The 27,187-nt window shown below is 40.6% G+C and overlaps 1 protein-coding gene across 1 annotated transcript; it reads left to right on the top strand.

Annotated features, from left to right (window-relative positions):
• The first annotated feature begins 759 nt into the window (after positions 1 to 759).
• LOC115912976 (NF-kappa-B inhibitor zeta-like) lies at positions 760 to 27,187 on the top strand. The gene is made up of 17 exons (XM_030964783.1): positions 760 to 1,012; positions 3,539 to 3,660; positions 4,152 to 4,200; positions 4,438 to 4,484; positions 4,624 to 5,023; positions 5,234 to 5,443; positions 5,564 to 5,804; positions 6,445 to 6,550; positions 6,807 to 6,953; positions 7,615 to 7,675; positions 7,785 to 7,941; positions 8,027 to 8,147; positions 8,454 to 8,565; positions 21,832 to 21,991; positions 23,665 to 23,836; positions 26,653 to 26,841; positions 27,173 to 27,187. Exons 1-17 carry the CDS (start codon positions 760 to 762, stop codon positions 27,185 to 27,187), a joined length of 2,562 nt encoding a protein of 853 aa, XP_030820643.1.

Raw genomic sequence — 27,187 nt, 5'->3', positions numbered from 1 at the left:
CCTGCAGGATGGGATGTCCCTTTGGCCATGGTCAGCTGTCCTGGCCCTGCTCCCTCAGGGCTCCTTCTGCACCTCCTGCCAGGGAAAATTCCTTAATTTGGGGCAGCACAGCTGGGCAAGCGCTGCAGCATCAGTTTGGTATCAAATATTCTCCTGCTGAACCCAAAACCCAGCGCTGCACCAGCTACAGAGAACAAAACTCACCCTATCCCAGAAAAGCACTTTTGAGAATTCCCAAAACATTTAATTAAGGATCTCCTACCACTTTACTCACTTGCACAACACTTACTCAGAGGTTGATTTTCCCTTCCCAGTAAATAAGAAATTTTTTTTCTGTTTCACACAGCGGGGAAAAAAAAAACAACTTGAAGTTTTTTTCTTGGGAAAACTCATTTCCTCATCAGCTGCTCAGGGTTGTAAGGAAAGAGGGTGGAGCCTTCCCAGGCTGCCATCCTCCAAACCATACCTGAGTATAAAGAGCAGAGCAGAACTGCAGCCAAGAAACTCTCAAAAGCTGCTTCCAGTGCCTGCTGGGATTCCAGGGCTGGTTTCATTCCTCCCCTGCTGGAACTTGCTGCTCCAAAGACAAGAGGGAAGCTGGACTCAGCTAATTACATTGGAGGATTAATTACATTGCCACAGTCTCCATGTGATTCTGGATTGATTTTTAATTTTTTTTTTTTTAACCAAAACTGAACAGGGTTTTTTTTTTCCTCCCCTCTTCTCTTTCATCTTTTTCTGCGCACACACACAGTGGAGATGTTGCAAACAGTCTGCATGAGCCCTGAGCTGCTTGCCAACCAAAGCATGAGTGAAAGTGAAATCTGTGGCTACAGCCCAGGCCAGGGATCTCCTCTGCCTGGAGAAACTGCCAGTCCCAAGAGCTGCTTCCAGCAGAGCCCATCTCTGCCAGACTCTGGATTAACTGAGCTGAACGTGGCGAGCCCCAAGATCTTCCACCCTCCTCCTCCTCCTCCTCCATGCAACCCTCCAGGGATGCCTGCTCCTGCTGGTAAGAGAAAAACCTTTATTCCCATTTCCTACTTTGTGCTTCTTGCACCAGGTGATGGGGCCTGGGGCTCTGAGCAGCACAAAGCAAGCTCAGCAATCCCAGAGATGTTCGGATTCCCCCACTCAGGCTGGGATGGATTTTGCTGTGTTCTGCTGCTGAGGTCAGAAATTCCAAAGGATGCCCAATATTCCATCATTTCTGTCCATCTCCAGCTTTGCTGCTCATTTGCATTCTGAATTGCAAGTTTGGCTCTGAGCTAACAGCAGGGCAATAGATGTGACCTTCTGAGTTATTAACATTTCAAAGTCACAGCAAAGTGTGGCTGGTGAATCACTGCCTTTGCAGAGTCCTTCCGTTCCTAGGAAATGTCTGATCTGTCACTGGAAACTCTTCCCAGATAACAACATGTTAGCAATCTTACTGGCTTGTTATAAAGCTTTTCAATATAAACTTTAAAATGCTCTTCAAACAGTAAATAATTCATTGCCAAAACACCAAACTATGAAAAAAAAAAATTTCTAGAACAGTCTGAGAAACAAACTCTGCTTGTCGAGAACTCAGTGTTTTGATTATTCAGTGATAGGTTAAACACTGAGAAGTGCCAGAAATCTCAGCACAAAACAACAGCCCCATCTCCATTCCAAAGGCTCCATTTGCTGCTCGGGATCGCTCCCTCCTGCTGCAGGGCTGGGAAACAAAATCACGCAACAAGAAACCACATCTGGTGGGGCTGGTTCCCCTGCCAGGATTGCTGCTCTCAGCCATCCCAGGGTTAGGAAAATGAATCCACAAACAGCAGAGCTTTATGTCCAAAACGGAGACAGAGGAGTCCTTTGGCTTTATTCCAATCAAGGGAGAGGCCATGGGGCATCCCCTGGGGTCTCTCCAATTTTTGGAGGATGCAGCCTCTTCTTTATCCCAATTTCCCAGCCACATTTCCCTTCTCTCTTTCCCCATTTCTGAGGTACTTGAGAGGTTCAGACTCCCCAGAACACCTGATACCAAAGATTCCCCTCTAATGTATAACCCTCCCTTTTAATTCTTAATTCTTACGGAATTTAGGGGGTTTTCCCCATTGGCTGAGGTACTTGAGAGGTTCAGACTTCCCAAAATGCCTGATCCCAAAGATCCCCTTCTGATGTACAACCATCCCTTTTGATTTTTAATTCTTGGGGAATTTAGGGGTTTTTCTTTCCCACTGTTTCTTTCATCTCTCAATGTCTAATTTCATTTATCAGCAAACCCAAAGTTTATTTGTAAAAGCAAATCTCTTTCTCCATTCATCACTCAGCGGAATCCTTCCCGTTGTTTCTCTTCTCTCCCAGTGCTGGTTTTATCCACCAGCAGCCCCACAGGTGGTTTGGAAAGACAAATCCCTCATTCCTCTCACCAGGAGCTGCACCATTCCCATCTGCTGAGCTCCCCTGCTTCCCCTCCTGGGCCCAGGCAGATCCCACACGCAGATTTTGGTCAGGAATATTGGCTCAGGCACCTCCTGTTGGATTTAACAGCACCAGGAGCTGCTGGCCCAATGCACCTCTTCCATCTCAGGCTGTTGTGTTGTTTCACCCTGAGTTGTGTTTGACCACAAGAGTTGGTTTTATTCCTCCTGCCACGAGCTGCAGTGGGAGCAGAAAGCTTCTCCTGCTCTCAGGATCCCAGGCTCTGCTTCCCTTGGAGCATTCTCCATGGTTCATTTCCATATTTCATTGGGAAAACCCTGATCTGATGCAGGAAATCTGTAATTTTTTAATGGTCATATCTGTTGCTGAACGAATTTTAGATAGAGGTCATTCCAGGCAGGGGGACGCACAAGGCAAGGACGTGGATGCCAGAGTTACATAAAAGGTATTTCAAAAGCCGATGGATTTAAGCTCCTAATCAGGGCAAGTCTTTCAAGTTTGGGGATGCAGGCACCAGATGCAAGGAGACCTAACACAAACAATCAGAGAGCAGCTTGTTTTGACAAAGAGAGAGCCTGTTTGGACAACGAGGTATATTCTCAAGTAACTGTTCCATTTCGGGGCAGAAAATCATTGTTTCGCTTTGAGGCACAAAAAAACTTCCAAGCACACTGAGAGCCACAGGGCAAAGCCACTGGACAGAGCATCCTTATCTTAATTTTGATAAGATAGAGATGTTCTGATTTTTAAATTCTGCTCCTTGTTGTTGCACTGATAACAGTTTCACAAACCACAGGACAGGAGAGTGCGAAGGCAGATTTACCAAAACACCGGAAAATTGGAGTGTGAGAGGGGCAGAGACCTAAACTCTGCTGACACATTCCCCAAAAGCAAATCCACATTCCCCAAAAGTAAAATCCACGCTCTGTGGCACGCAGGAAAACTGAGCAGGACTTCATTAAAGGAATTACTGTGCAGAGCCAAGGGAGATGTGGAAATTTCCCACAAGTGATGATGAACATGGGGATCAGAGCCCGTTCCCCAGGCTGACCTCACCCTCCCACCCTTCCCCAGCAGCTCAGACAATTGTGTTACTTTCAGCATCGTGTTGTGACTTTTCCAGACTCTGAACTTAGCTCTGATCCCCCTCAGAAGCGCTACATGGGTGTGAGAGTGAAGATGCCAGTGCGGGAGCTGCTGAGGAAAATCCGACTTTCCAAAGGCTTGGACCCAGCTCCAGGCAAGGTGAGAAATCCCCGGGGCTGGGAAGGTTCCTGCAGCATCCTGGGGCACACGGGGTGCTCTGCAGGGGTCACACCTGCAGCTGCTGCCTCCTCCAGCCATCCATGCTTTTCAAAGTGGAGAATAAACCAAATTTCAGACAGAACGAGGGCTGGGTAGGATGAGTTCCAAGGCAGTGGCAGCAGGAACCCATCCATGCCATGGGTGCTGCACATCATTCAATCAAGGCCCAATAAACAGCAAAAATATTGCTCCAGAACCTGCAAAAACAGCCCAAGGAGCTGACAAACTCCCAGGCTGCTGTAAAGGTCATTATAAAGCTGCCATGAATGAATTACCCACTCGTGGAAATCTGTCCGTCTGCAGCCCCTGCTGAGCAGAGCCCATAGCCCAGGAGGCAGTTTCACCCTGTCCATGTCACACTATTTGCCACTGTTTCATTTCTCCTCCCTGTAAGCTCCTCACACTGAAGCTGGCTGGTTTTGTCTCCTCAGGAAGCCGCAGCAGTGAAGATGGTAGCCAAAGGATCCTCAGGAAAAACAGGTTTGGAAACGCCTCCCTTGGTAACAGAGCCTCCTTTTCTAGTAGGATCATCCCTGAGAGGTACCCAAAGAGCCAGAGCACTCCTGTCCCATGCTCAGGGGTCCCTTCCCCCCGAGCTGTGCATCACCCCCTGCCTGGCTTATCTGGCTCTTATCTGGGGCAGCACTGATGGGAATCTCTGCCCTGTGTGTGCCTCTCCTCTGCTCTGAACCTCTCCTTCCCTTTTTATTTTTCCAGCAGAGAAGAGGAGATCTCACCCTTATACAGAGAAACAGCTTAGACAGGTATGCAGAACACCCTGAACCCCTCTGTGCCAGGCTCCTGGGGCAGAATTCCTGTTCTATCACCCAGGGAGAACAGGACACTTCATGTCTGCCTCCCTCCCCTTCCCTCCTCCTCCTCCTCCTCCTGTTGCTGTTTCAGAGCAAGCAGAGCGCTGGGCTAAGCCCCAGAGGCTTGGAGGACCTCGACATCCTGGTGGAGGTGCTGCAGGAGGATCTGAACCAGAGCCAGCTCGGCGAGGAGCCCCGGCAGCCCGCGCCAGACGGGTTCTGGCAGGGATTCTGCACCCGGGAGCTGCAGAGCTGCTGCTGGCAGAGCGCGGGGAGCGAGGAGGCAGCCGGGGGCCTGCAGGGACCAGCAGAGCTTCACCCCCTGCCCTGTGGCAGAGATTTCCACCCCATCCTGCGGGGACAGGCACAGCCTTCCCTCCATGGTCAGCAGGAAAGCACCCAGAGGTCCGGCTCACCTGGAATGGTCTTCGGGATGGGCGAGGACGGGGGCAGCTGGTGGGTGCAGGATGATCCCTTGAGCTCCCAGGAGGGTTTCACGAGGGATTCTCCATCCCACGAATGTCTCCTGAGGAATTCTCCCTCCCAGGAATGTTTCCCGAGGAACTTTCCACCCCAGGAATGTTTCCTGAAGAGCTCTCCATCCCAGGAATGTCTCCTGAGGAGCTCTGCACCCCAGAGATGTTTCCTGAGGAACTCTCCTTCTCAGGAAGGTTTCTTGAGGAATTCTTCATCCCAGGAAGGTTTCCCGAGGAACTCTCCATCCCAGGAAGGTTTCTCAAGGAATTCTCCGTCCCAGGAATGTCTCCTGAGGAATTCTCCCTCCCAGGAAGGTTTCCCAAGGAACTTTCCACCCCAGAAATGTTTCCTGAGGAACTCTCCATCTCAGGAAGGTTTCTTGAGGGATTCTCCACTCCAGGAAGGTTTCTCAAGGAATTCTCCATCCCAGGAAGCTTTCTTGAGGAATTCTCCATCCCACAAGTGTTTCCCAAGGAATTCTCCATCCCAGGAATGCCTCCTGAGGAACTCTGCCCCCCAGGAATGTCTCCTGAGGAATTCTGCACCCCAGGAATGTTTCCCAAGGAATTCTGCACCCCAGGACATGCCTGCAGTCCCCAGCTTGGCAGAGATGCTGCTGGAAGCTCCCAGGGGCTCTCCAGATGTGGAGGGACATTTGAGGCCGACCCCAAATTCCTTCACCAGGCAGGACCTCTCTGCCCTCTCCTTCTTCCAGTTCCAGCTGCACAGGGAGGAGAATTTGCTGAGGAGCATCCCAGAGGAAGAACTGCTGGCTGCTGATGAACATGGCAACAGGTTTTACCCCTCCCTTTGTGTCCCATTGGTTGCAGACAAAATCAGCAACTGCACTTTTACTGTAGAGAGCGACAAACCCTTAAATATCCCAAAATTCCAGCATTTTCCCAGCATTATTATTTTATGCTTTAAAATGCCCTCTCCCCGTTCCTTTGGGGTGTTTTTTACCCTTCCTTTTGGGAGGTTTCAACCATTTCTTTGGGCTGTTTCTACCCGTCCTTTTGGGTGGTTTTAACTATTTCTTTGGGGTGTTTTTACCCCTCATTTGGGGTGTTTGAACCCCTCCCTTTGGGGGGTTTTTAGCCCCCCTTTGGAGTGTTTCAACCTCTCCTTTGGGCTGTTTTTACTTCTCCCTTTGGGGTGTTTCAACCCCTGCTTTGGGGTGTTTTCTACCCGTCCCTTTGGGGTGTTTCAACCATTCCTTTGGGGTGTTTCTACCCCTCATTTGGGGTGTTTTGACCCCTCCTTTTGGGGTGTTTCAACCACTCCTTTGGGAGGTTTTTATCCCTCCCTTCGGGGTGTTTCTATCCTTCCTTTTGGGCTGTTTTTACTCCTCCCTTTGGGGTGTTTCAACCACTCCTTTGGGGTTTTTTAACCCCTCCTTTCCCTTCTGCTTGTTCCCAACTGAGTTCTCTTCCAGGCTGCTGCACAAGGCTGTTGCCCAGGGAAGGAGGGCTCTGACTTTTGCCCTGGCCCGGAGATTTGCATCCCTCAACAAGATCGACGAGAAGGATGCAGAGAAAAGGGTAGGAGGCTCATTTGCCACAAAAAAAAGTCATTTTTTTATCACATGCAACCCTCTTTCAAACCCCAGCCAAGCACCAAGCATCCTCCTGCTGTCCTGGGAAAGAAGGGAGAATGGGAATGGGGAGGGAGTGATGGAGCACAAGTGGGAGCAGAATCCCAAAATCCCAACTCCCCACTTCATTATCTAAAAATTATCGTTGTTTTTAAACCATTTTTGCCTTCCACTGCAACTCTGTGCCCTTCTTCCCTTCTCAGACTGCTTTGCATCTTGCTGCAGAAAAGAACCAGCACCTGATGGTGAGTGACCTGATCTCCCTGGGAGCCAACGTCAACGAGCAGGACAGCTCTGGGAAAACTCCCCTCCACCTGTGTGCAGAGAATGGCTACCTGAGGGTTCTGCAGGTAAATTGGGGCTTTTTGTGGGGTCAAAGTGGAGTAAAAGCAACTCATGCGCCTTCTGGTGTTGGAAATAACCTGGGGTGTTCCATACAGCTCTGCTCTGATGTGGTTACAGAGGGATTTGGTGTGGTGGTGTTCACAGGGGGCCCAGGAAGAGATGAGAATGTTGACTCCATGTTTCAGAAAGCTTGATTTATTATTTTATTTTATATATATATATATTATATTAAAACTATACTAAAAGAACAGAAGAAAGGATTTCATCAGAAGGCTAGCTAAGAATAGAAATAAAATAATAAATAGAAAATAATAGATAAATAAAAAATAATAAATAAATTATATAAATAAATAAATAAATAAATAATAGAAATAAATAGAAATAAAAGAAAAGAAATAGAAAAGGAATGATAACAAAGGCTGCTAACTGACCGAGACAGTCCAGACAGCTGGGCTGTGATTGGCCATTAATTAGAAACAACCACATGAGACCAATCACAGATCCATCTGTTGCATTCCACAGCAGCAGATAATCAATGTTTACATTTTGTTCTTGAGGCCTAAGGAAAGGATTTTTCAGAAAATATCATGGCTACAATTTGGGGGTGGAAAGGGTATTTTTGGCACTGCCAAAGGTCAGGAATCACCTGGATGTTCCTCATTTCAGGTCCTGAAGAGCTGCAAGAGCAGCGGGGTGTGTGTGGAAGTGGATCTGCCTGACCACCATGGTGAGAGGGACAGCTCGAGCACGGGCCTTGGCTCAGATCCCAAATCCCTGAACACAGGTTTGCCCGGGGTCAGGCGCGGGGTTTGACTTTGCCATGGTGTCCCACGCAGGTCTGACCCCCCTGCACTGTGCTGCCCTTGCCCACACCGTGCTGGTGGCAGAATCCCAGAGCCCTGCCAGGGACAGCGGCGCCGGGAGGCTCCTGAGGCTCCGGAGAGCCCAAATCCTGGAGGGAATTCTGTGCCTGCTCCAGATGGGAGCAAAGCCCCCTGCTGCAGGTGAGGACCAAGCCCAGCAGATCTCTAACCCTGGCTTAAGTGTTCCTGTCCTTGGGCAACCACAGGATTTGCTGTCATCTGCAGGTCCTGAACTCGTGTCCAACCTCCACCCCCTGCCTAAAGCTGGAGGAGAACACAGAGCTCATGTGTTTGCTTCAGACTCATAAAGCCCAGGCACAGGATGTTCCTCAGGAGGTAACTGTGGCTGCTTTACACAGGCAATGTCTAATTGCATGAATAATTTCCAGGATTAAGCAAATATTCAGTGCTTAAAACAAAAAAAAAGTTTCAGCTCTTCTGTCTTTTCCAGGGTCTTAGATAAGAGTTCCCACCAGAGTACATGTAATAAATGTAATAATATAACAAGATTTCCATTAGAAATACAGATTTAAAGCCCCATTTCAAGTCACTGATTTTCTCCCAGAACCCAGCAGAGAAAAAATAATCATTTCAGTCCAGTTCAGCTGGAAACTGACTGTTCTGGTCTCTCCACCTGTGCAGAGCTGCAGCCTGCTGGATGCTCCCAGAGGAACCCCCGCTCCCCCGGCTGCAGATAACTCACCTGGACTTTGCTCCTTGTCATCCTCCCAGCTCCTTGATGTCCTTCTCGAAGGTATTTTGTGCTAGGCAGTGGAGTTCAGGTGCCTGGGGGTTTGTGTGGCTTGGCAGCCGGGCTGGAGCGGCTCAGTCCAGTCCCATCGCACAGAATCATTTGGGGTGGGAAAAAAACCCCAAAATCATCAAGTTCAAACCCCCACAGCGTGGGGCTGATGGAAAAGGTGTTCAGCACCTCATCCCAGCCTTTGGATGCACTCATTTTCCTTGCAAACCTCCTTCCTCACCCAAAACCAGCCAGAAAAATGAGGGAATTTATTCCTGCTTTAGCAGAAACAGCTGGGCTGGGACTGAGCTGAGATTTTTCTGCTTTGTTGCCTTCCAGGGAAATGCTGAGAGCTCTCACCACCTGCCTCTGATGGGCCACCTGCTGCAGAGCACAGACACCAAAATATAGAATATTTTATATTTTATCCTGAACTGACTGCTGGAAAGATCTCACCTGGACCCAGAATTTAAGAGCAAACTGATAAATGAGGGAAATCCTCAGTGCAGGTTGTGCAGGAATTCAGTGTTAGGTACTCCAGGAAGAATTGCATCTTTATTTTCTCACAAATTTGTGCTTTTCTGCTCAGGTCTGAGGTCAGTCTGAAGCTCTTATGATTTTTCATGCAGGTGTTTAGCCCAAGAAAAAGATTTTTATTCATTTTCATCCAGGGTTTAGTCTTGGGGGTTTCAGCCTAAAATTAATCTCTACACTCCAAATTCAACATTCAGACTGAAAATCTCAGTCATTTTAAACAAGAGCTCTGGGAATTCAGAGCCTAAATATTAAAAATATTTAATATTTTCTGCAGTCTGGCCCTGAATTTGGCCAAGGCTGGAGTGGTCACACTTTAAGGCAGTCTCAAGGTGAAGTCCTTCCAAAATGAAACATCGTGCTGAGCATGTTTCTTCAACAAAAATCTAGATTTTTATTGATGCAATCAGAATTTTGCACCCATGGTGGATTGTGGGTGAAGTCTGGGACAAAGTGTTTCGAATCAGCTCCTTTCCAACAGATCTAACAGAGAATTTTACTTTTATAAAATTTAAATCCAGAACAGCTTTTGAAGGATCGTGTTTTTAAACAAAGTAGGGAGCACAACAAGGAGCTGAAATGATCCTGTACTGCCAGAAAACCAAGTTATTCAGTAGGATTATTATAAACTAGATCATTTTTATTTTTAATTATTTCTTCCCAGACTTACTCTCGTTTAATTTTGACTTCTGGTTGCGAGTTTGCTGGTTTCTATGAAACTTCCCTGTTTGCTACATAGGGAGCAATTCTACTTTTACAGAACCTAAAACCAAAACCAAAACTGATCCAGCAGCTCCTCACGTGTCTCCTGTGGAGGAAAACGGGAGATTTCCACGTGAAACCACTGCAGGATCCAGTGTTAAGTACTCAGCATCTTTGGGGAATGTTTTTAACGAACCCTTTGCATTTGTTTCTTGTGAAAAAAAAAAAAAAAAAAAAAAAAGGTTATTTTTGTGTTATGGGGTTTCCTTAAGTGTTAAGCTCCGAGAGCTATGTTGCACAAGGTGAATGAACTTGGAGAAGTGGCAGTGTTGGAGTGAATTCCAGTGGGATTTGGGTCATTTCCTATGATTCTGATGCCATGAACAGCTAAAGAGTTCTCTCTGGTATTTTCCATAGTCTGAGACATAATAATTCCTAATCTTTCAGTATTTCATTGAAAATCTATATATGTTATGTTATTCTCATGATGAGTTGCACAACTCATCCACCTCCTGCCAAAGCTTTCCCTCATATTTTAATAATCTTAAATCTTTTTTTTCCCCCTTTTTGTCTCAGGTTTGATGGATATTTTTCCTCTCTGAAAAATATTTCTCCCTGTCCCCCCACCACTGCCCATCCTTCCTTTTGTTTGCATTTTATCTCCCATCTGTTCTCACTGAACTTTTTATTCATTTGGGGACAATTAAGGAAGAACTTCTGGGTTAGCTCAGCTTCCATTTGTGGGATTGAAGGGTCAGACCCAGCTCTTTATTTTCATTATAAACCAACCCAGAACTCCCACATCACGAGGATGAAGCAGAGTGTTGAAGAAAGAGAAGACCAGCCATAAACATCTGCAGGGAAAAAAAAAACAACTGAATTTTCTCACAGTTTTGCTTTAAAAAGCATAGAAAACTCTCGTTTAATAATCCAACATTAATCTTTTAGTCATGGGAAGCACTCAGGTGAAAGGACAGGAGTATTAAACTATTCCTATAGGCATCATTTATTCAATATACTCAGAGATGAACTTGCTTCTACAGTATATCCTACCACAGTTATCCATTAATTGCATTGTTAATTGCTTTACATTGTTTCATGCTCCTTCCTGTCAATAAACACATTTATTTCATGCAGCAACTTGGTTTTTTTCTGTACTCTTGTATTCATACCAAGCTCATAAAAGAAGGGACATCATGGAAAAGGCAAATTGAGCAGAATTGTGGGAAGGTTTTGTGGTTGTTTTGGTTTTTAGGATGGCAGAAATCCTCCAGCATCCCCCTCTCCCATCAGTAACTGCAATATTTCCCAATTCCAGTAATTCCAATATTTCCCAATTCCAGTAATTCCAGTAATCCCTGTAATTCCAAAGGGAAACAGGACCCAAATTCCTGGCAGAAGGTTCTGGAGGGATCCAGCTGCTCCCCGCCCCTGGGATCTCACCCACAGCACAAACCCAACCCCTGTTTGGTTTTCAGCCTCCAAAAAATGTCCTTGGAGCCCCGATTTGCTGCACAGTCACAGTTACTGCCCCAAAGACTCTTCTCCAAGGCTGCTGAATTTTGCTCAAAGAAATTTTTGCACCTCCCAGGGCCCAAAATCCTCAGCTGAGGAGCACGGGGGCTGCTGCCACTGGCAGGCAGAGAACAATGCCAGGATTGTAAGCAAACCACAGGCAGGCAAAGAAAATAAATCATATTTTTTTTAAAAAAACCTAATTCCCTGTGAAAAATGCATATTTTATGATTGGCTTTCTCAAATATTCAAATGAATGTTATATGTGTTATGTTAGAAAGTGATGCTGTGTTTAATGATCTTAAGTAGTGTGTTAAATACAGTTTTAGGTTATAACATAATGTTAAAGTAGAAACAATGCTATGTAGGATAATTTTTTGTTCCCAAAGAAAGAACTCTCACTGAGACAGCAGCCACAGGACACCTGAATCTTTCAGAGAAAGAATTTATTGCTTCATTATCAGAAGAAATTAACTTCTTCCTCCTTGCTCAGGCTTAAAGACGCTGTCAGGATCCAGAGGAAGAAGCTGACACTGCCCAGACAGAATCCTGTGTTTGAATGGAATTTATGCATCATGGATGAGCTGTATGAATATGCAACAGGTTATTGTTTTTAAGGGTTAATCCTCTGTTCACGTGGGTCCTTTTTTGGGGTTATTTTGCCCAGAAAAGGTACCCAGCCTGTCCATAACTCTTTGTTTTTATTGTCTCATATTGTCCTAATTTAAATTGTCCAAATTATTATTACTCTAATTGCATTGCTATTTTTCTAATCATTTTATTACTATTAAACTTATAAAATGTTAAAAACAAGTGATTGGCGTTTTTCACAAGATATATCTATATAACCCCTGGAGGATCCAGGCTTTCTGCTCCTCCCCTGGAGGTTCTACAGGACTAGAAGGGTTTTGTTGCAGCTCTGCTGAGGCTGTGACGAAATCATTGAAATGATGAATTTTAATGAAGGAAAGAGAGGCTCTAGGAACAGCAGGGAGCAGAAATGAATCTCCAGGGTTCCCAGTTTCTGTTCCACGCCCAGGAGAGCTGCTGGAGCTGCCAGGGGCTGTGACCTTTCCATGGAATCGTTGCTCACAGCGCAGGGCAGCCCCTGGTGAGATGTTATTGCTGATAAAGTTCTGCAGAACCCAGCAGGGCCTGGAGCTCGGGGCCCAGCTGATGTTTGCGAGTGCACGCTGTGGAATCCATCCCGGCGACATTTCCCCCGCGACAGAGGCCGTTCCTTTTCTTTCCTCACTGCACACTGCTCGTTTCCCCTTGTCTGTCTGAACCCCAAAACCTCAGCTGCACTCCCTCTCTGAAAAAATAAACCTTAGAATAATCAATAAATTATATAACTAAATGAACTACATAATAAATAAACTCTGGGGTTTAACTCCCCACATCACCTCCTCCCTTAGAAGCAGAGTTGCAGAGATAAAATTTATATTTTTTAGTTCAATATAAATATAAAATATAAATATAAATATAAATATAAATATAAAATAAATATAAATATAATATAAATATAATATAAATATAAATATAAATATAAATATAAATATAAATATAAATATAAAATAAATATAAATAATACTAAATAATAAATATTATATTATCTATTCATATTATATTATATATTTATATATATTCTATTTATAATATATATTTATATGTATATATTATCTATTTATATTATATTATCTATTTATAGTATCTATTATCTATTATATATATCTATAATAGATATATATTATATATTATTGTATAATACTATATAATATATATTCTAATAATATAGAATATATTCTAAAATATTCATGTATTTTTATTATAGTTTATTTTAATTATTTTAATATATATTAAAATAATAAATATTTCAATATCTTTTTATATTATATTTTATCTGTTTATTATATTTTATTTTAATTATTTTAACATATGTTAAAATAGTAGATAATATATCTTAAAATATTATATATTTTATTTTTATATTCTCTCTTATTTTCATTATTTTAATAAATATAAATAATAAGTATTTTTAGATATTTTAATATTATATCTTATTTTATATTTTATTTTATTTTAATTATTGTAACATATATTAAAATAATATATAATATATTTTAAAATATTTTATATTCTATTTTATTTTTATATTGTATTTTATTTTTATATTTTAGTCTATCTATCTATGAAACATTCCTCGTGTAAAAACACAGCTACAAAGCCTAAGTGGAAATAAACTCCTTCTAGTCGCTGCCTTGTCCGTGGGATTTGGATAAATTCTGAGCTCTCTTTGGCCTCCATCCTCATTTGTTGAAATTTAAATTGTGACTCAGCTGCTTTTCAAGATTATCTCAAAATAACCAATCTCTGGGGCTGTTTTTTGTTTTTCGAACACAGAAATCCAAGCAGGTGCTTTGGCTTTGTCCCAAAGTCGCTGCCCAGCCTTTCCCCAGAAATGATAAAAAATGATTTCAGCATTTATACAGCTCCTCCTCACGGGGTTGTAAACGAGAGTTGTGTCAATAAAAACCTCCTGCAGCAGAGCCAAATCCTGCTCTGAGCGATGCCTGGAGAGGGAAGTTTATGTGGGAAAACATAACAGCTTGTAGCTGCTCTTTTAGCCCATTCAATGGGGTAAAATTCAATTTAATTTAAATATAGGCTCGTCAAATATTTGCAGTCAACATATTCCACTTGTGGCTCCTTTCGCTGAGAAATTCCTATGAAATTTTACAGAGAAATAAGACAAAAATTTGGCTTATCTGACTTGCTAGCCATGGGTCTCGCTGACAAATCAGGGCCTGCTTGTTCGCATGCTGTGGAATTAAAACAAATCATTTCAAAGCCTGATGGCCAGGAAGAAAAAATAGATAAAAATAGCTAAAATTAGCAAAAAAATAGCTTTAAAACAGCTAAAGATAGCTTTAAAATAGCTAAAAATAAAAAATAAAAATAAAATAAGAAATAAATAAAATAAAGATAAAACCCAGGTAAAAATAAGAGGAATCTTGTGTAATAGGTGCTGAAAACACCCGTGATTAATTCAGCACAGGGAAAAACAACAGAATTCCAACCCAAAATAATTAAATGAGTTTCAAAACTCTCTGTGTGTGCATCAGGGATGATTTCACCAGTTCCAGAGCTGGATTTGCTTTGCTCTTTTCAGGAGCTGCTTGAGCTGCTGTGACATTTCTGCGCTCAATAATTCAGAATTTTTTAATCCTGCGCTCAATAATATGGTGAATTTAGATGTTATTTAGCCATAGCTGCTCATTTTCCCAATTCTTTAAAAAAACCAACAGAAAACTGAATTTTTCAGCTTTCTCCTCTTTTTTTCTGCCCATTTCCCAGGCTGAAAAGCAAAGATTGGTGATGAATAAATCAGCCAAGCCTGAGGGTGACTCAGGCATTGTCTGCTGGGGTTGATTCATTTTATGGGGCTGTGAAATGTCTGTCCCTGCCAGGAAAATGCCAGCCTGGCCCCCGGGCAGCAGTTCTGGGGAAAAGGGAAGTTCTGAGGGTGCTCAGCACAGCCAGGAACCACAGGGCTGGGCTCAGGTAGCTCCCATAAATATTTCACACCAATCTTTTCACTCTCCCTGCCCATGAAATATTCAGCAGGGAAGGAAAGCTCTCCTCACTGCTCTGTCCTCACCCACTTTGGCAGCTCAGGGCAGTAAATCCATGGCCCTGTTCCTCTTCTTTTTCTCTCTTTTTCCAGCTTTGCCTGGCATCGAGGGGGGAGCACAGCATGGAAATGATGAGGAGTGTCCAAGTGGGGTTCACTGCAGAGGAGGGGAGCAGAGCCTGCCAGCCTGCCCAGCAGGTAACTGGGGATCAATTAGCTGATTTTTTGCTTCTCAGTCACATATTCTGCAATAGAAATGCAGTCGGGTTGAATTGTGCTGCAATAATTCTCAGATAATTGACTAGGATTGATGAAATTCGTGTGGTAACAGGTAAAAAAGCTTGGAGAGCAAATGCAGGGCACTGGATTTTATTGTCATAAAATATTGTCCTAAAATATTGTCAGTGTCCACCACGTCTCAGAAGAGTTTCTTTCTGCATTGTGTAGTTGAACATATTAAAATGTTCAATATGTTTAATTATCTTTTATTTCTTTTTATTTCAACATTTCAATACTGAATGTATATGAAATATATGCAATATTGAAATATACCCAATATTCAATATATGAAGTATATTCTATATATATTGATATATATTCAGTATATATTAAACATATCTTAAATTCCATATAGAATATTATATATTATAAATCTCATCTAATAGATATTTTATATATTATACTTTTTGTTATTATATATTATATATTATATATTATATATTATATATTATATATTATATATTATATATTATATATTATATATGGTATATTATATATTATATATGGTATATTATGTATTATATATGATATGTTATATATTATATATTTATATTATATATTTATATTATATATTTATATTATATATTTATATTATATATTGTAGAGTTAATATATACTATATAATTGTATATTATGCAATTAATATCTTTTATCTAGTATACATATTTATATATTATATATTATATATTGTAGAATTAATAATTATATATTATATAATTCATATTATCTAAACAAAATATATTCACCAGTAAAGTATATATTTCACACATCCAAACTAGCGAATATTTTGGTTGAAGCAGGATGCATTTAACTAATTTATAACAAAAACACACCTCAATATCTAAACTGCAAACACATCCATTCCAGCTGCTTTGCAGGGACAAAACTGTCAGGAATTTTTTGTGCTTCCAGGGTATTTCTGCCCCGCAGGGAACGGCAGCACAGCGGTGCCAGTGCCGTGCCCACCGGGGACGTTCCGCCCGGCCGGGGCAGCGGTGCCATCCCCGGGCTGCCTGCCCTGCCCCGAGGGCTTCTTCACCCCCAGAGCTGCCCAGAGCTCCTGCCCCGGGGCTTCAGCTGCAGAGCGCCCAGAGCCTGCCTGCCTGCCCTGCAGGGTCTGTGCGCGGCTGTGCAGCCTGCAGAGGGACAGAGACTGTTCAGGAGTGTGGTGCCTGGGGGCAGGACAGGTGTATCAGGTATGGCTTGGGCCAGGAGAGCTGTTCCAGGTATGTGTGAGCAGCTCTGTGTGTGCCCCAGGCCAGGAGAGCTGTTCCAGGTATGTGTGAGCAGCTCTGTGAGTGCCCTGGGCCAGGAGAGCTGTTCCAGGTATGTGTGAGCAGCTCTGTGAGTGCCCCAGGCCAGGAGAGCTGTTCCAGGTATGTGTGAGCAGCTCTGTGAGTGCCCTGGGCCAGGATAGAGTCACACAGAATCAGAGTCACAAAGTCACAGGTTCCAGGTATGGCTGGGAAGCTGTGAGTGCCTTGGGGCAGGACAGGTGCTCCAGGTATGTGTGAGCAGCTGGGGCAGCAGCTCTCTGAGTCACAGAATCTCAGAATCTCAGAATCACAGAGTCACAGAGTCACGTAATCTCAGAATCACAGAGTCTCAAAATCTCAGAATCTCAGAATCACTGTCACAGAATCACAGAATCACAGAATCTCAGAATCTCAAAATCTCAGAATCACAGAATCACAGAGTCACAGAATCACAGAATTTCAGATTCTCAGAATCTCAGAATCACGGAATCACAGAGTCACAGAATCTCAGAATCTCAGAATCTCAGAATCACAGAGTCACAGAATCTCAGAATCACGGAATCTCAGAATCACAGAATCTCAAAATCTCAGAATCTCAGAATCACTGTCACAGAATCACAGAATCACAGAATCTCAGAATCTCAAAATCTCAGAATCACAGAATCACAGAGTCACGGAATCTCAGAATCTCAGAATCTCAGTATCTCAGAATCTCGAAGTCTCAGAATCACGGAATCACAGAGTCCCAGAATGACCAGGTTGGAAGAGACCCTAAAGATCAAGTCCAACCCAGCCCCAACACCTCAACTCAACCCTGGCACCCAGTGCCACATCCTGGCTTTGTTAAACACACCCAGGGATGGTGTCTGTATCATTGATAACATCACTTTATGTAAGTCTATAAAACTTCTCTTAGCATATATAAATATATAATATCTGCCTTTTAATTGTGCGAGTCAACCATCAATTTACTCATCTAGCATATACAGGAGAAATTCCCATTGATCCACCAGCATAAATTCACTTTTTGCTCATCCTCACCTTTTCTCTCTCTTTATCTCACTTCCAACCACAGGGAAAGGGGAGGGGACACCAGATTTACAAATATTCTGAATTTCTCAGGGTTACATCAATCCTCCCCTTCAACAGAGATAAAATACATTCAATTTCATATATTGTGTATATGGAATCTGTTCAAAATTGAATTATATCTTTCAAATATTGAAACTAGGGGAAGGATGGAAGGTTTGGGGTGGCGTGTGGACACCAGATTTACAAATATTCTGAATTCCTTGGGATGACATCAATCGTCTCCTTTCAAAAGAGATTACTTACATTCAATTTCTTATATTATATATATGAAATACATTCAAAGTTGAATTATATCTTTCAAATATTGAAACTAGGAAATACAGGGAAACAAATATTGAAACTATGGAAGGTTTGGGATGGCATGTGGACACCAGATTTACAAATGTTCTGAATTCCTTGGGGTGACATCAATCCTCCCCCTTTAATATAGGTTAAATTGATTCCATTTCATATATTCTATATATGAAATACATTCAATTTCATATATTAGGTATATGAAATACATTTAAAGATGAATTATATATTTCAAATATTGAAACTAGGAAATATAGGGAAACAAATATTGAAACTAAGGAGGGTTTGGGGTGGCGTGTGGACGCCAGGCTTACAAATGTTCTGAATTTCACAGAGTTACAATAATCCTCCCCCTTCAAGATATATGAAATACATTCAATTTAATATTATGTATATTAAATAGATCCAAAATTGAATTAAATCTTTCAAATCTTGAAACTAGGGGAAGCATGGAAGGTTTGGGGTGGCGTGCGGACCCCAGATTTACAAATATTCTGAGTTTCTCGGCGTGACATCAATGCTCCCTGTTCACTGGCAGGTTTGGGGTGTTGTGTGGGACACAAACTGCAGGTTCTAAAAAACAGCTGTGTTTGAATTTCCAGCCCCGGGACTCCCTCTGCACCTGTCCCCCCGGATTCAGGAGTTCTGGGCGGGATGGAAATGTCTGTGTCAGGAAATCCTACCCCGTGTGCCGCGACTCAGCCTCCCGCAACCAGGAGGGGCAGTGCCTCACCAGGAGGGGATGGGCTCGCTACTGCTCCCAAAAGGTATTCAGGCTTTTTAATTTTATTTTATTTTTTCTTTAAATCCCCAGAACCAGGCAGAAAATTCCCCAAGAGGTAAAAATTCCCAAGCTCTTCTTCACGGGGCACACCCAGCGTGGTGCTCAAGGATTATTTGTGTTTTCTGAGGAGGTTTTGCTTTTTTTCCAGCTTTAGGAATTCACAACATATTCCCTCTTTATTTTTTTTTTTTTAATTAAATCCCCAAACCATGCAGAAAATACGCTAAAAAAGCAAAATCCCCAAGCTCTCCCTTCCCAGGGCACACCCAGTATGGTATCCAAGAGTTATTTGTATCTTCTGAGGAGGTTTTGCCTCTTTTCCAGCTTTAGGAACTCCCAAGGTATTATTTTTTCTATTAAATCCCCAAAACCTGGCAGAAAATACCCCAAAAAACCAAAATTCCCAAACTCTCCCTTCACAGGGCACACCCAGTACGGTATCCAAGAGTTATTTGTGTTTTCACTGGAAGTTTTGTCTCTTTTCCAGCTTTAGGAACCCACAAGATATTATTATTTTTAAAATTTTTCCTCTTTATAAATCCCCAAAACCAGCCAGAAAATGCCCCAAAAAGCAAAATTCCCAGACATAGAAGGTATTCTATTTTTTAATTTTTTTAATTGAATCCCAAAACCAGGCAGAAAATACCTCTTTTGCCTCTTTTCCAGCTTTAGGAACTCACTACGTATTAAGTTTTTTAATTTTAATTTTTTTTTTTTTTTGTTAAATCCCAAAACCAGGCAGAAAATGCCCCTTTTGCCTCTTCTCCAGCTTTAGGAAATACTGATTTTTTAGGCACTGCTGTTTTCCCTCTCTCCCCCAGGTCTGTGCTGACCCCAGGGATTTCCAGGGCTATGACAAAGTCCTGGGGCTCTGTGTTTGTCACTCGGACAGCCTGGAGAGGGTTTGCAATTCCCAGTGCAGAAAACACCAAAAATCCACCCTGCAGCTCTCCTGTGCAGAGAAAAAACCTCAGCTTCTCATCACCCACAGCAATGGGAGCAAGGTGACAAAAATCCTGATTTTCACCCTCCCTCTCTTCTCTCAGGCTCTGCCCCTCGTTCCCTTTTTGCTCAGAAAATCCTGGAATGCAACAACAACAACAAGAAAAAATCCCCAAATGTTTTTCTATTTTCTATTACACACATAAAGTGGTTTTTAATTCTGTTTCAACCATGAAAAAAAAACAGGAAAAAAAAATCTGAATTATTTTTCTTTCAGACTGCTGTTTTTTTGGAAGGTTTAAGGAAAGTTCTACCAAGAGAGAATTTCTTTTTGGAAGATTTTTGTGCTGCAGGACAACAAATCCATCCAGCACACATCGTGGAGATGAGTGGTGAGGAAAAGGAATTATTGGGGTGTTTAATGGGCTTTGCACACAAAAAGCATTTTTGTGGGGTTTAAAACACAAATAATGAGAAATCTCCAGGTTTATTCCTGAGAAAAATGTAAATTAGCACTCCATGCCAAGTTTATCCTGCTCAGTCCCAGAATATTCATTTGAAATTTGTTTATTTCTAATGGAAACTTGTGTATTTCCAACGGAAATTTGTGGATTTCGAATATAAATTTGTGTATTCCCAAAGGATATTTGTGTATTCCCAAAGGATATTTGTGTATTTCCAGTAGTACAGGAAAAATATTCAGGGGTTTCCTTCCTGAATTACAATAAGCAGAGCTGGAATCCCTTCTCAGTTCCTTTACCTGCACAGATTTTAATTGAGATTTTAATTAATTTTTTAATGTATATATTTTACCAATTTGAATTTTACCAAGTAAAATTCAAAGGTGTTAAAAACAAAAATTTCCCACAGAATTCCAGATCCAGGCCAAGAAGAACAATTTGCGCAGCCGGAAAATTGAATCCCAACATCAGAAAAAACTCATTTCACCCTGTGTGGGTTCATTGACTTCAACCAAATGTTTTAATTAAAAAAAAAAAATTATAATTAAAATTTAATTGTAAAAGGCCCAAATATGTTAAAAACTGCCCTAGAATGAGAAGAATGTGCTAAAAATGCTCCTATTTGGAGTTAGAGCTTGGGGGCTTTGCTGAGCAGATATTCTGGAAGGGAAAGTAAAAATCAGAGCAAAATTCATGATGAAAACCAGAAATTATTGAATTTTTTTTTTGGTACCTCTCCAGAGAAAGGATTTTTAGGGGTTTATAATCCTGACCCTCAAATAATTCACGACCTCCTGGTGCAGGATGAGGATTCAGCACTTTGGGAAATGAATCCTCCCTCAGCAGCAGCTCCGGGTGAGTTCTCCTGCAAAGCTCCTCAATTTGGGTTTAAGAAAAATATTTTTAAATTAATTTTTTTAATTTTATCCAGTGCGCACAGCCCCTGCCCTACCCTGCAGGGAACAGCAGGTAATTCCCTCAGAAAATGCCAAAAAAAGCAGAATTCAATGTACTCATGCTGCTCCTGAGCTCCTGCTGGGGCTTTTTCTGTTTTTATACATATATATAGTTATATATACTTATATACATATATAATTTATTATTTATTTTAAAGTATTTAGAAACGTCTCTATTTTTAATTTTTATATTTTTATTTGTATATCTTAAAATATTTATATTGTGCATATAATATGAGATATATAAAATTAAATATTTTTATATATATAAAATTAAATTTACATATATATAGGTTTTTGATATATATAGATTTATATATATAATATAACTATATATAGTTAGATTTTTATATATAGGTATATAACTATATATCATTTCTATGTATATATAATTTTATATATACATATAGTATATAAATATATACATAAACCTAAATTTATATATATAGAGATATAGAACTATATATAATTATATATATATAAAAATTAAATATTATTCTTATATACAAAATTAAATGTACATATATATTGGGTTTTTAATATATATATAGTTATGTTGTTATTTATGCATATATTATTTATTTATGAGTATTTAGAAATATATATTTAAAATTTATATTTTTATTTTAATATTTTTAAAATATTTAATATTTTAAAAATATTATTTTAATATTTTAAAAATATTTAAAAATATTTTAAAAATATATTTTAATTTATATTTATTGATAGATTTTAATTCTAAATGTATATTTTTTTATTCACTTTACAAATATATTCATGAGTATAAAAAGGGATTTCTGTCTCCTGAGGCTGCTCTGTTCTCTCCCAGATCCCGCTGGCCCTGAGGAGTGCAGGGAACAAATCCTGAGCCCCCCGAATTCCACAGCCCAGCCCCCGTTTTTGGGCATCCTCAACCCCATCACCTGCATCAGCAGCAGCGTGACCCTGCTGTTCCTCCTCACCCCGCAGCATTTCCCCCTTTACGATGTGTGAGTACAGCCAGAAAATACCGGAATTTCACGCCAGCCACCAGGAATTCTGCACCTTTTCCTTTACCATGTGCGAGTACAGCCAAACCACAAAGTTCTGCGCAAAAATCCGCACAATTCTACACCAGCCACCAGAATTTTTTTCACCTTTTTCCAAAAGAGAATTAAAGGAAACATGACAAGGAACAGGAAAATTCTCATTTTTAAACATAATTCAGTGTATTTTTCACAGAGGGCTGTGCACAGTTGGAAACAGGGTTTAAATAATTAGAAATTCACATTTACTTATTCCCCATTACGAAATTCACATTTGCTTATTCCTCATCATCCCAGAGCATTTCCCTCTTTATGATGTGTGAGTACAGCCAGAAAATACAGGAATTTCACACCAGCCACCAGAAATTCTGCACCTTTTCCTTTACGATGTGCGAGTACAGGCAAACCATAAAAATCTACACAAAAATCCACACAATTCTACATCAGCCACCTTTTTCCAGCGCAGAATTGAAAGGAAACACGACAAGAAACAGGAAAACTCTCATTTTTAAATATATTTCAGTTTATTTTTCACAGAGGGCTCTGCACAGTTGGAAACACGGTTTAAATAATTAGAAATTCACACTTACTTTTCCTCATTAAGAAATTCACATTTGCTTATTCCTGATCACCCCGCAGCATTTCCCTCTTTAAGATTGAGAGTACAGCCAAACCATAAAAGAGCTCAGCTCGTGCAATTTCATATCAGCCACCAGAATTTTTTTCACCTTTTTCCAAAAGAGAATTGATAGGAAACACAACAAGGAACAGGAAAATTCTCATTTTTAAACATGATTCAGTTTATTTTTCACAGAGGGCTGTGCACAGTAGGAAACGGCGTTTAAATCATTAAGAAATTCACATTTATTTATTGAAATAGGTAAAATTAAATCTCTGCTTACTGCTCCTGATGTCCTGGCGATGCTGTTTCTGACCTAGAACTATTTTTGCACAGTAAATAAAATATTCCTGCTCCTCAGGGTTAATTGCTTTATTTTTGGGGTGGCTGGATGATCCCAAAACAAAGCTGGGGGAGGAAATCCTGGAGCCTGAAATCTCCCTGATGCTCCTTAATTAATGGTGTGGCAGCAGTAATTATAGATGGAATAAACGAGATTTGTACATGGAATAACAAATTGAATTTACACACAGAATAACAAACTGAATTTGTAGATGGAATAATAAATTGTATTTATACATGGAATGGTGAATTGAATTTATACATGGAAAGTTGAATTGAAATTATACATGGAATAATAAATTGAATTTATTCATGGAATGGTGAATTGAGTTTCTACATGGAAAGGTGAATTGAATTTATACATGGAATAACAAATTGAATTTACACTGGAATGGTGAATTGAGTTTATACACGGAATAACAAACTGAATTTGTAAATGGAATAACAAACTGAATTTATACATGGAAAACAAATTGAATTTACACATGGAATAACAAATTGAATTTACACTGGAATGGTGAATTGAATTTATACATTTACACATGGAATAACAAGTTGAATTTACATGGAATAACAACTCTGAATTTACAAATCTCCACCTTATTTATCAGCCTAGAAGGAAAAATGATTAAAATAAAACAAGTAACAAGAAATGTTTTTGTATTTTCCCTCCTAGAAACAACCTGTACAACACAAATGCTGAATTTGACTGGGGAGATTTCCGGAGCCTCAGGGAGGAAATCAGAGAAATTCCCAGAAATTCCCAGAAATTCCTCCTGTTCCTTTTCCAGTTCCAGGCCCCCGGCACCTACGTGCTCCAGCTGAGCAGCAACAAGCACAAGAGAATGGTTGGTACCTGGAAAACCCTTCTTTTTTAAATTTATAATTCCCCCAAATTATAAATCGTAATTATAATTTATAAAATTATATATGAAATTATAATGCACAAAAGTATTTTGTGGTCCAGGTGAAAGTTTGGAAGCTGCAAGAATAATAACAAGCATCTTTTTATAGCACAGAAATAAATGGGAGGAATAAATAAATTCCTGCAGATTTCACTGTGTAAGCGCAAAAAAAAAAAGAATTTAAATAATTATAAATCTGATTTTGTGATGCTGGCAAGGGGACTTCTGGCTTTGTACCCAGAAAATCCTTCTTTCTTATTTATAATTTCCCTTTTGGAGAAGAATTTCATGCTCCAGGCGAAAGTTTGGAAGCTGCAAAAATAGCAGTGAGCATGAAATAAATGGGAGGAATGAATAAATTCCTGCAAATTGGACAGTGTAAGTGCAAAAAATGAATTTAAATAAATTTATAATTTAATTATAAATACAAACTTGTGTTTTCAAACAGTGGGGACACAGAACCTTAACTGGATTTCTGGCTTTGTACCCAGAAAATCTTAATTTTTTATTTATAATTTCCCTTTTGGAGAAGAAATTCATGCTCCAGATGAGAGTTTAGAAGCTGCAAAAATAAGAGTGAGCACCTTTTTATAGCACAGAAATAAATGGCAGAAATTAATAAATTCAAGTGTAAGTGCAAAAAATGAATTGCAACAACTCTAACTGGATTTTATGTTTGGTGCAGTACGTGAGGGTGATGCCAGTGGGGGACACAAAACCTTAACTGGATTTCTGGCTTTGTACCCAGAAAATCTTAAATTTTTATTGATAATTTCCCTCTTGGAGAAGAATTTTGTGCTCCAGGCCAAAGTTTAGAAGCTGCAAATACAACAGCGCGCACCTTTTCATAGCGCGGCAATAAACGGCAGAAATGAATAAATCCAAGTGTAAGTGCCAAAACTGAATTGCAATAATTCTAACCGGATTTTTCGTTGCGGCGCAGTACATGAGGGCGATGCCATGGGGGGCACAAAACCTTAACTGGATTTCTGGCTTTGTACCCAGAAAATCTTATTTTTTTTATTTATAATTTCCCTTTTGGAGAAGAACTTCATGCTCCAGATGAGAGTTTAGAAGCTGCAAAAGTAACAGTGAGCACCTTTTCATAGCACGGAAATAAATGGGAGAAATTAATAAATTCAAGTGTAAGTGCAAAAAATGAATTTAAACAACTCTAAATGGATTTTGTGTTTGGTGCAGTACATGAGAGTGATGACGTTGGGGAGCACAAAACCTTAACTGGATTTCTGGCTTTGTACCCAGAAAATCTTAAATTTTTATTGATAATTTCCCTCTTGGAAAAGCATTTTGTGCTCCAGGCGAGAGTTTGGAAGTGCACCAAGCTGCAAATACAACAGCGCGCACCTTTTCATAGCGCGGCAATAAACGGCAGAAATGAATAAATCCAAGTGTAAGTGCCAAAACCGAATTGCAATAACTCTGAGTGGATTTTTCGTTTGGGCGCAGTATCGTGAGGGTGATGCCATGGGGGGCACAAAAACCCTAATTGGATTTCTGGCTTTGTACCCAGAAAATATTTTTTTTTTATTTATAATTTCCCTTTTGGAGAAGAACTTCATGCTCCAGATGAGAGCTTAGAAGCTGCAAAAATAACAGTGAGCACCTTTTCATAGCACAGAAATAAATGGGAGAAATTAATAAATTCAAGTGTAAGTGCAAAAAATGAATTGCAATAACCAACTGGATTTTGTGTTTGGTGCAGTACGTGAGGGTGATGCCAGTGGGGGACACAAAACCTTAATTGATTTCTGGCTTTGTACCCAGAAAATCTTAAATTTTATTGATAATTTCCCTCTTGGAGAAGAATTTTGTGCTCCAGGCCAAAGTTTAGAAGCTGCAAATACAACAGCGCACCTTTTCATAGCGCGGCAATAAACGGCAGAAATGAATAAATCCAAGTGTAAGTGCCAAAACTGAATTGCAATAACTCTGAATGGATTTTGTGTTTGGTGCAGTACGTGAGAGTGATGACGTTGGGGAGCACAAAACCTTAACTGGATTTCTGGCTTTGTACCCAGAAAATCTTAAATTTTTATTGATAATTTCCCTCTTGGAAAAGCATTTTGTGCTCCAGGCAAGAGTTTGGAAGTGCACCAAGCTGCAAATACAACAGCGCGCACCTTTTCATAGCGCGGCAATAAACGGCAGAAATGAATAAATCCAAGTGTAAGTGCCAAAACCGAATTGCAATAACTCTGAGTGGATTTTTCGTTGCGGCGCAGTACGTGAGGGTGATGCCATGGGGGGCACAAAACCCTAATTGGATTTCTGGCTTTGTACCCAGAAAATATTTTTTTTTTTTTATTTATAATTTCCCTTTTGGAGAAGAACTTCATGCTCCAGATGAGAGCTTAGAAGCTGCAAAAATAACAGTGAGCACCTTTTCATAGCACAGAAATAAATGGGAGAAATTAATAAATTCAAGTGTAAGTGCAAAAAATGAATTGCAATAACTCTAACTGGATTTTGTGTTTGGTGCAGTACGTGAGGGTGATGCCAGTGGGGGACACAAAACCTTAATTGGATTTCTGGCTTTGTACCCAGAAAATCTTAAATTTTTATTGATAATTTCCCTCTTGGAGAAGAATTTTGTGCTCCAGGCCAAAGTTTAGAAGCTGCAAATACAACAGCGAGCATCTTTTCATAGCGCGCCAATAAACGGCAGAAACGAATAAATCCAAGTGTAAGTGCCAAAACTGAATTGCAGTAACTCTGAGTGGATTTTGTGTTTGGTGCAGTACGTGAGGGCGATGCCATGGGGGGCACGGTGCCCTCAGGCCGGGCCCTTCCTGCCCAGCAGCCCCGGGGTCGCTGTCCGCCTGGGCATCGCCAGCAGCGCGGAGCTGCGCCTCAGCCCGGACTGGGCAGCGACGGCCGCGCTGAGCTCGGCGCTGCTGCTGCTGCTCGCTGCCAGCCTGGCACCGGCTGTGAGTGAAAGAAACTTTCCTTCGTTCATTTGGGTTTCTTTTTAATTCATCCCGAGTTTTTTTAGAGAGTTTTTTTTGGCGAATTTTATTTGGAATTTTTGTGGCTTTTAGTTTGAATGTTGGGAATTTTATTTGGAATTTTTGTGAATTTTAGTTTGAATTTTGGGAATTTTATTTTCGAATTTTTTGTCAATTTTAGTTCGCATTTTGGTGATTTTATTTTGAATTTTTGTGATTTTTGGTTCGAATTTTGGTGACTTTTATTTTGAATTTTTTGTGAATTTTAGTTCGGATTTTTTTGACTTTTAGTTCGAATTTTTTTGACTTTTAGTTCGAATTTTTGTGA

This window comes from Camarhynchus parvulus, chromosome 24, assembly GCF_901933205.1.
Source record: "Camarhynchus parvulus chromosome 24, STF_HiC, whole genome shotgun sequence".
NCBI lineage: Eukaryota > Metazoa > Chordata > Aves > Passeriformes > Thraupidae > Camarhynchus > Camarhynchus parvulus.
This window is presented reverse-complemented; position numbering and strand designations above follow the sequence as displayed.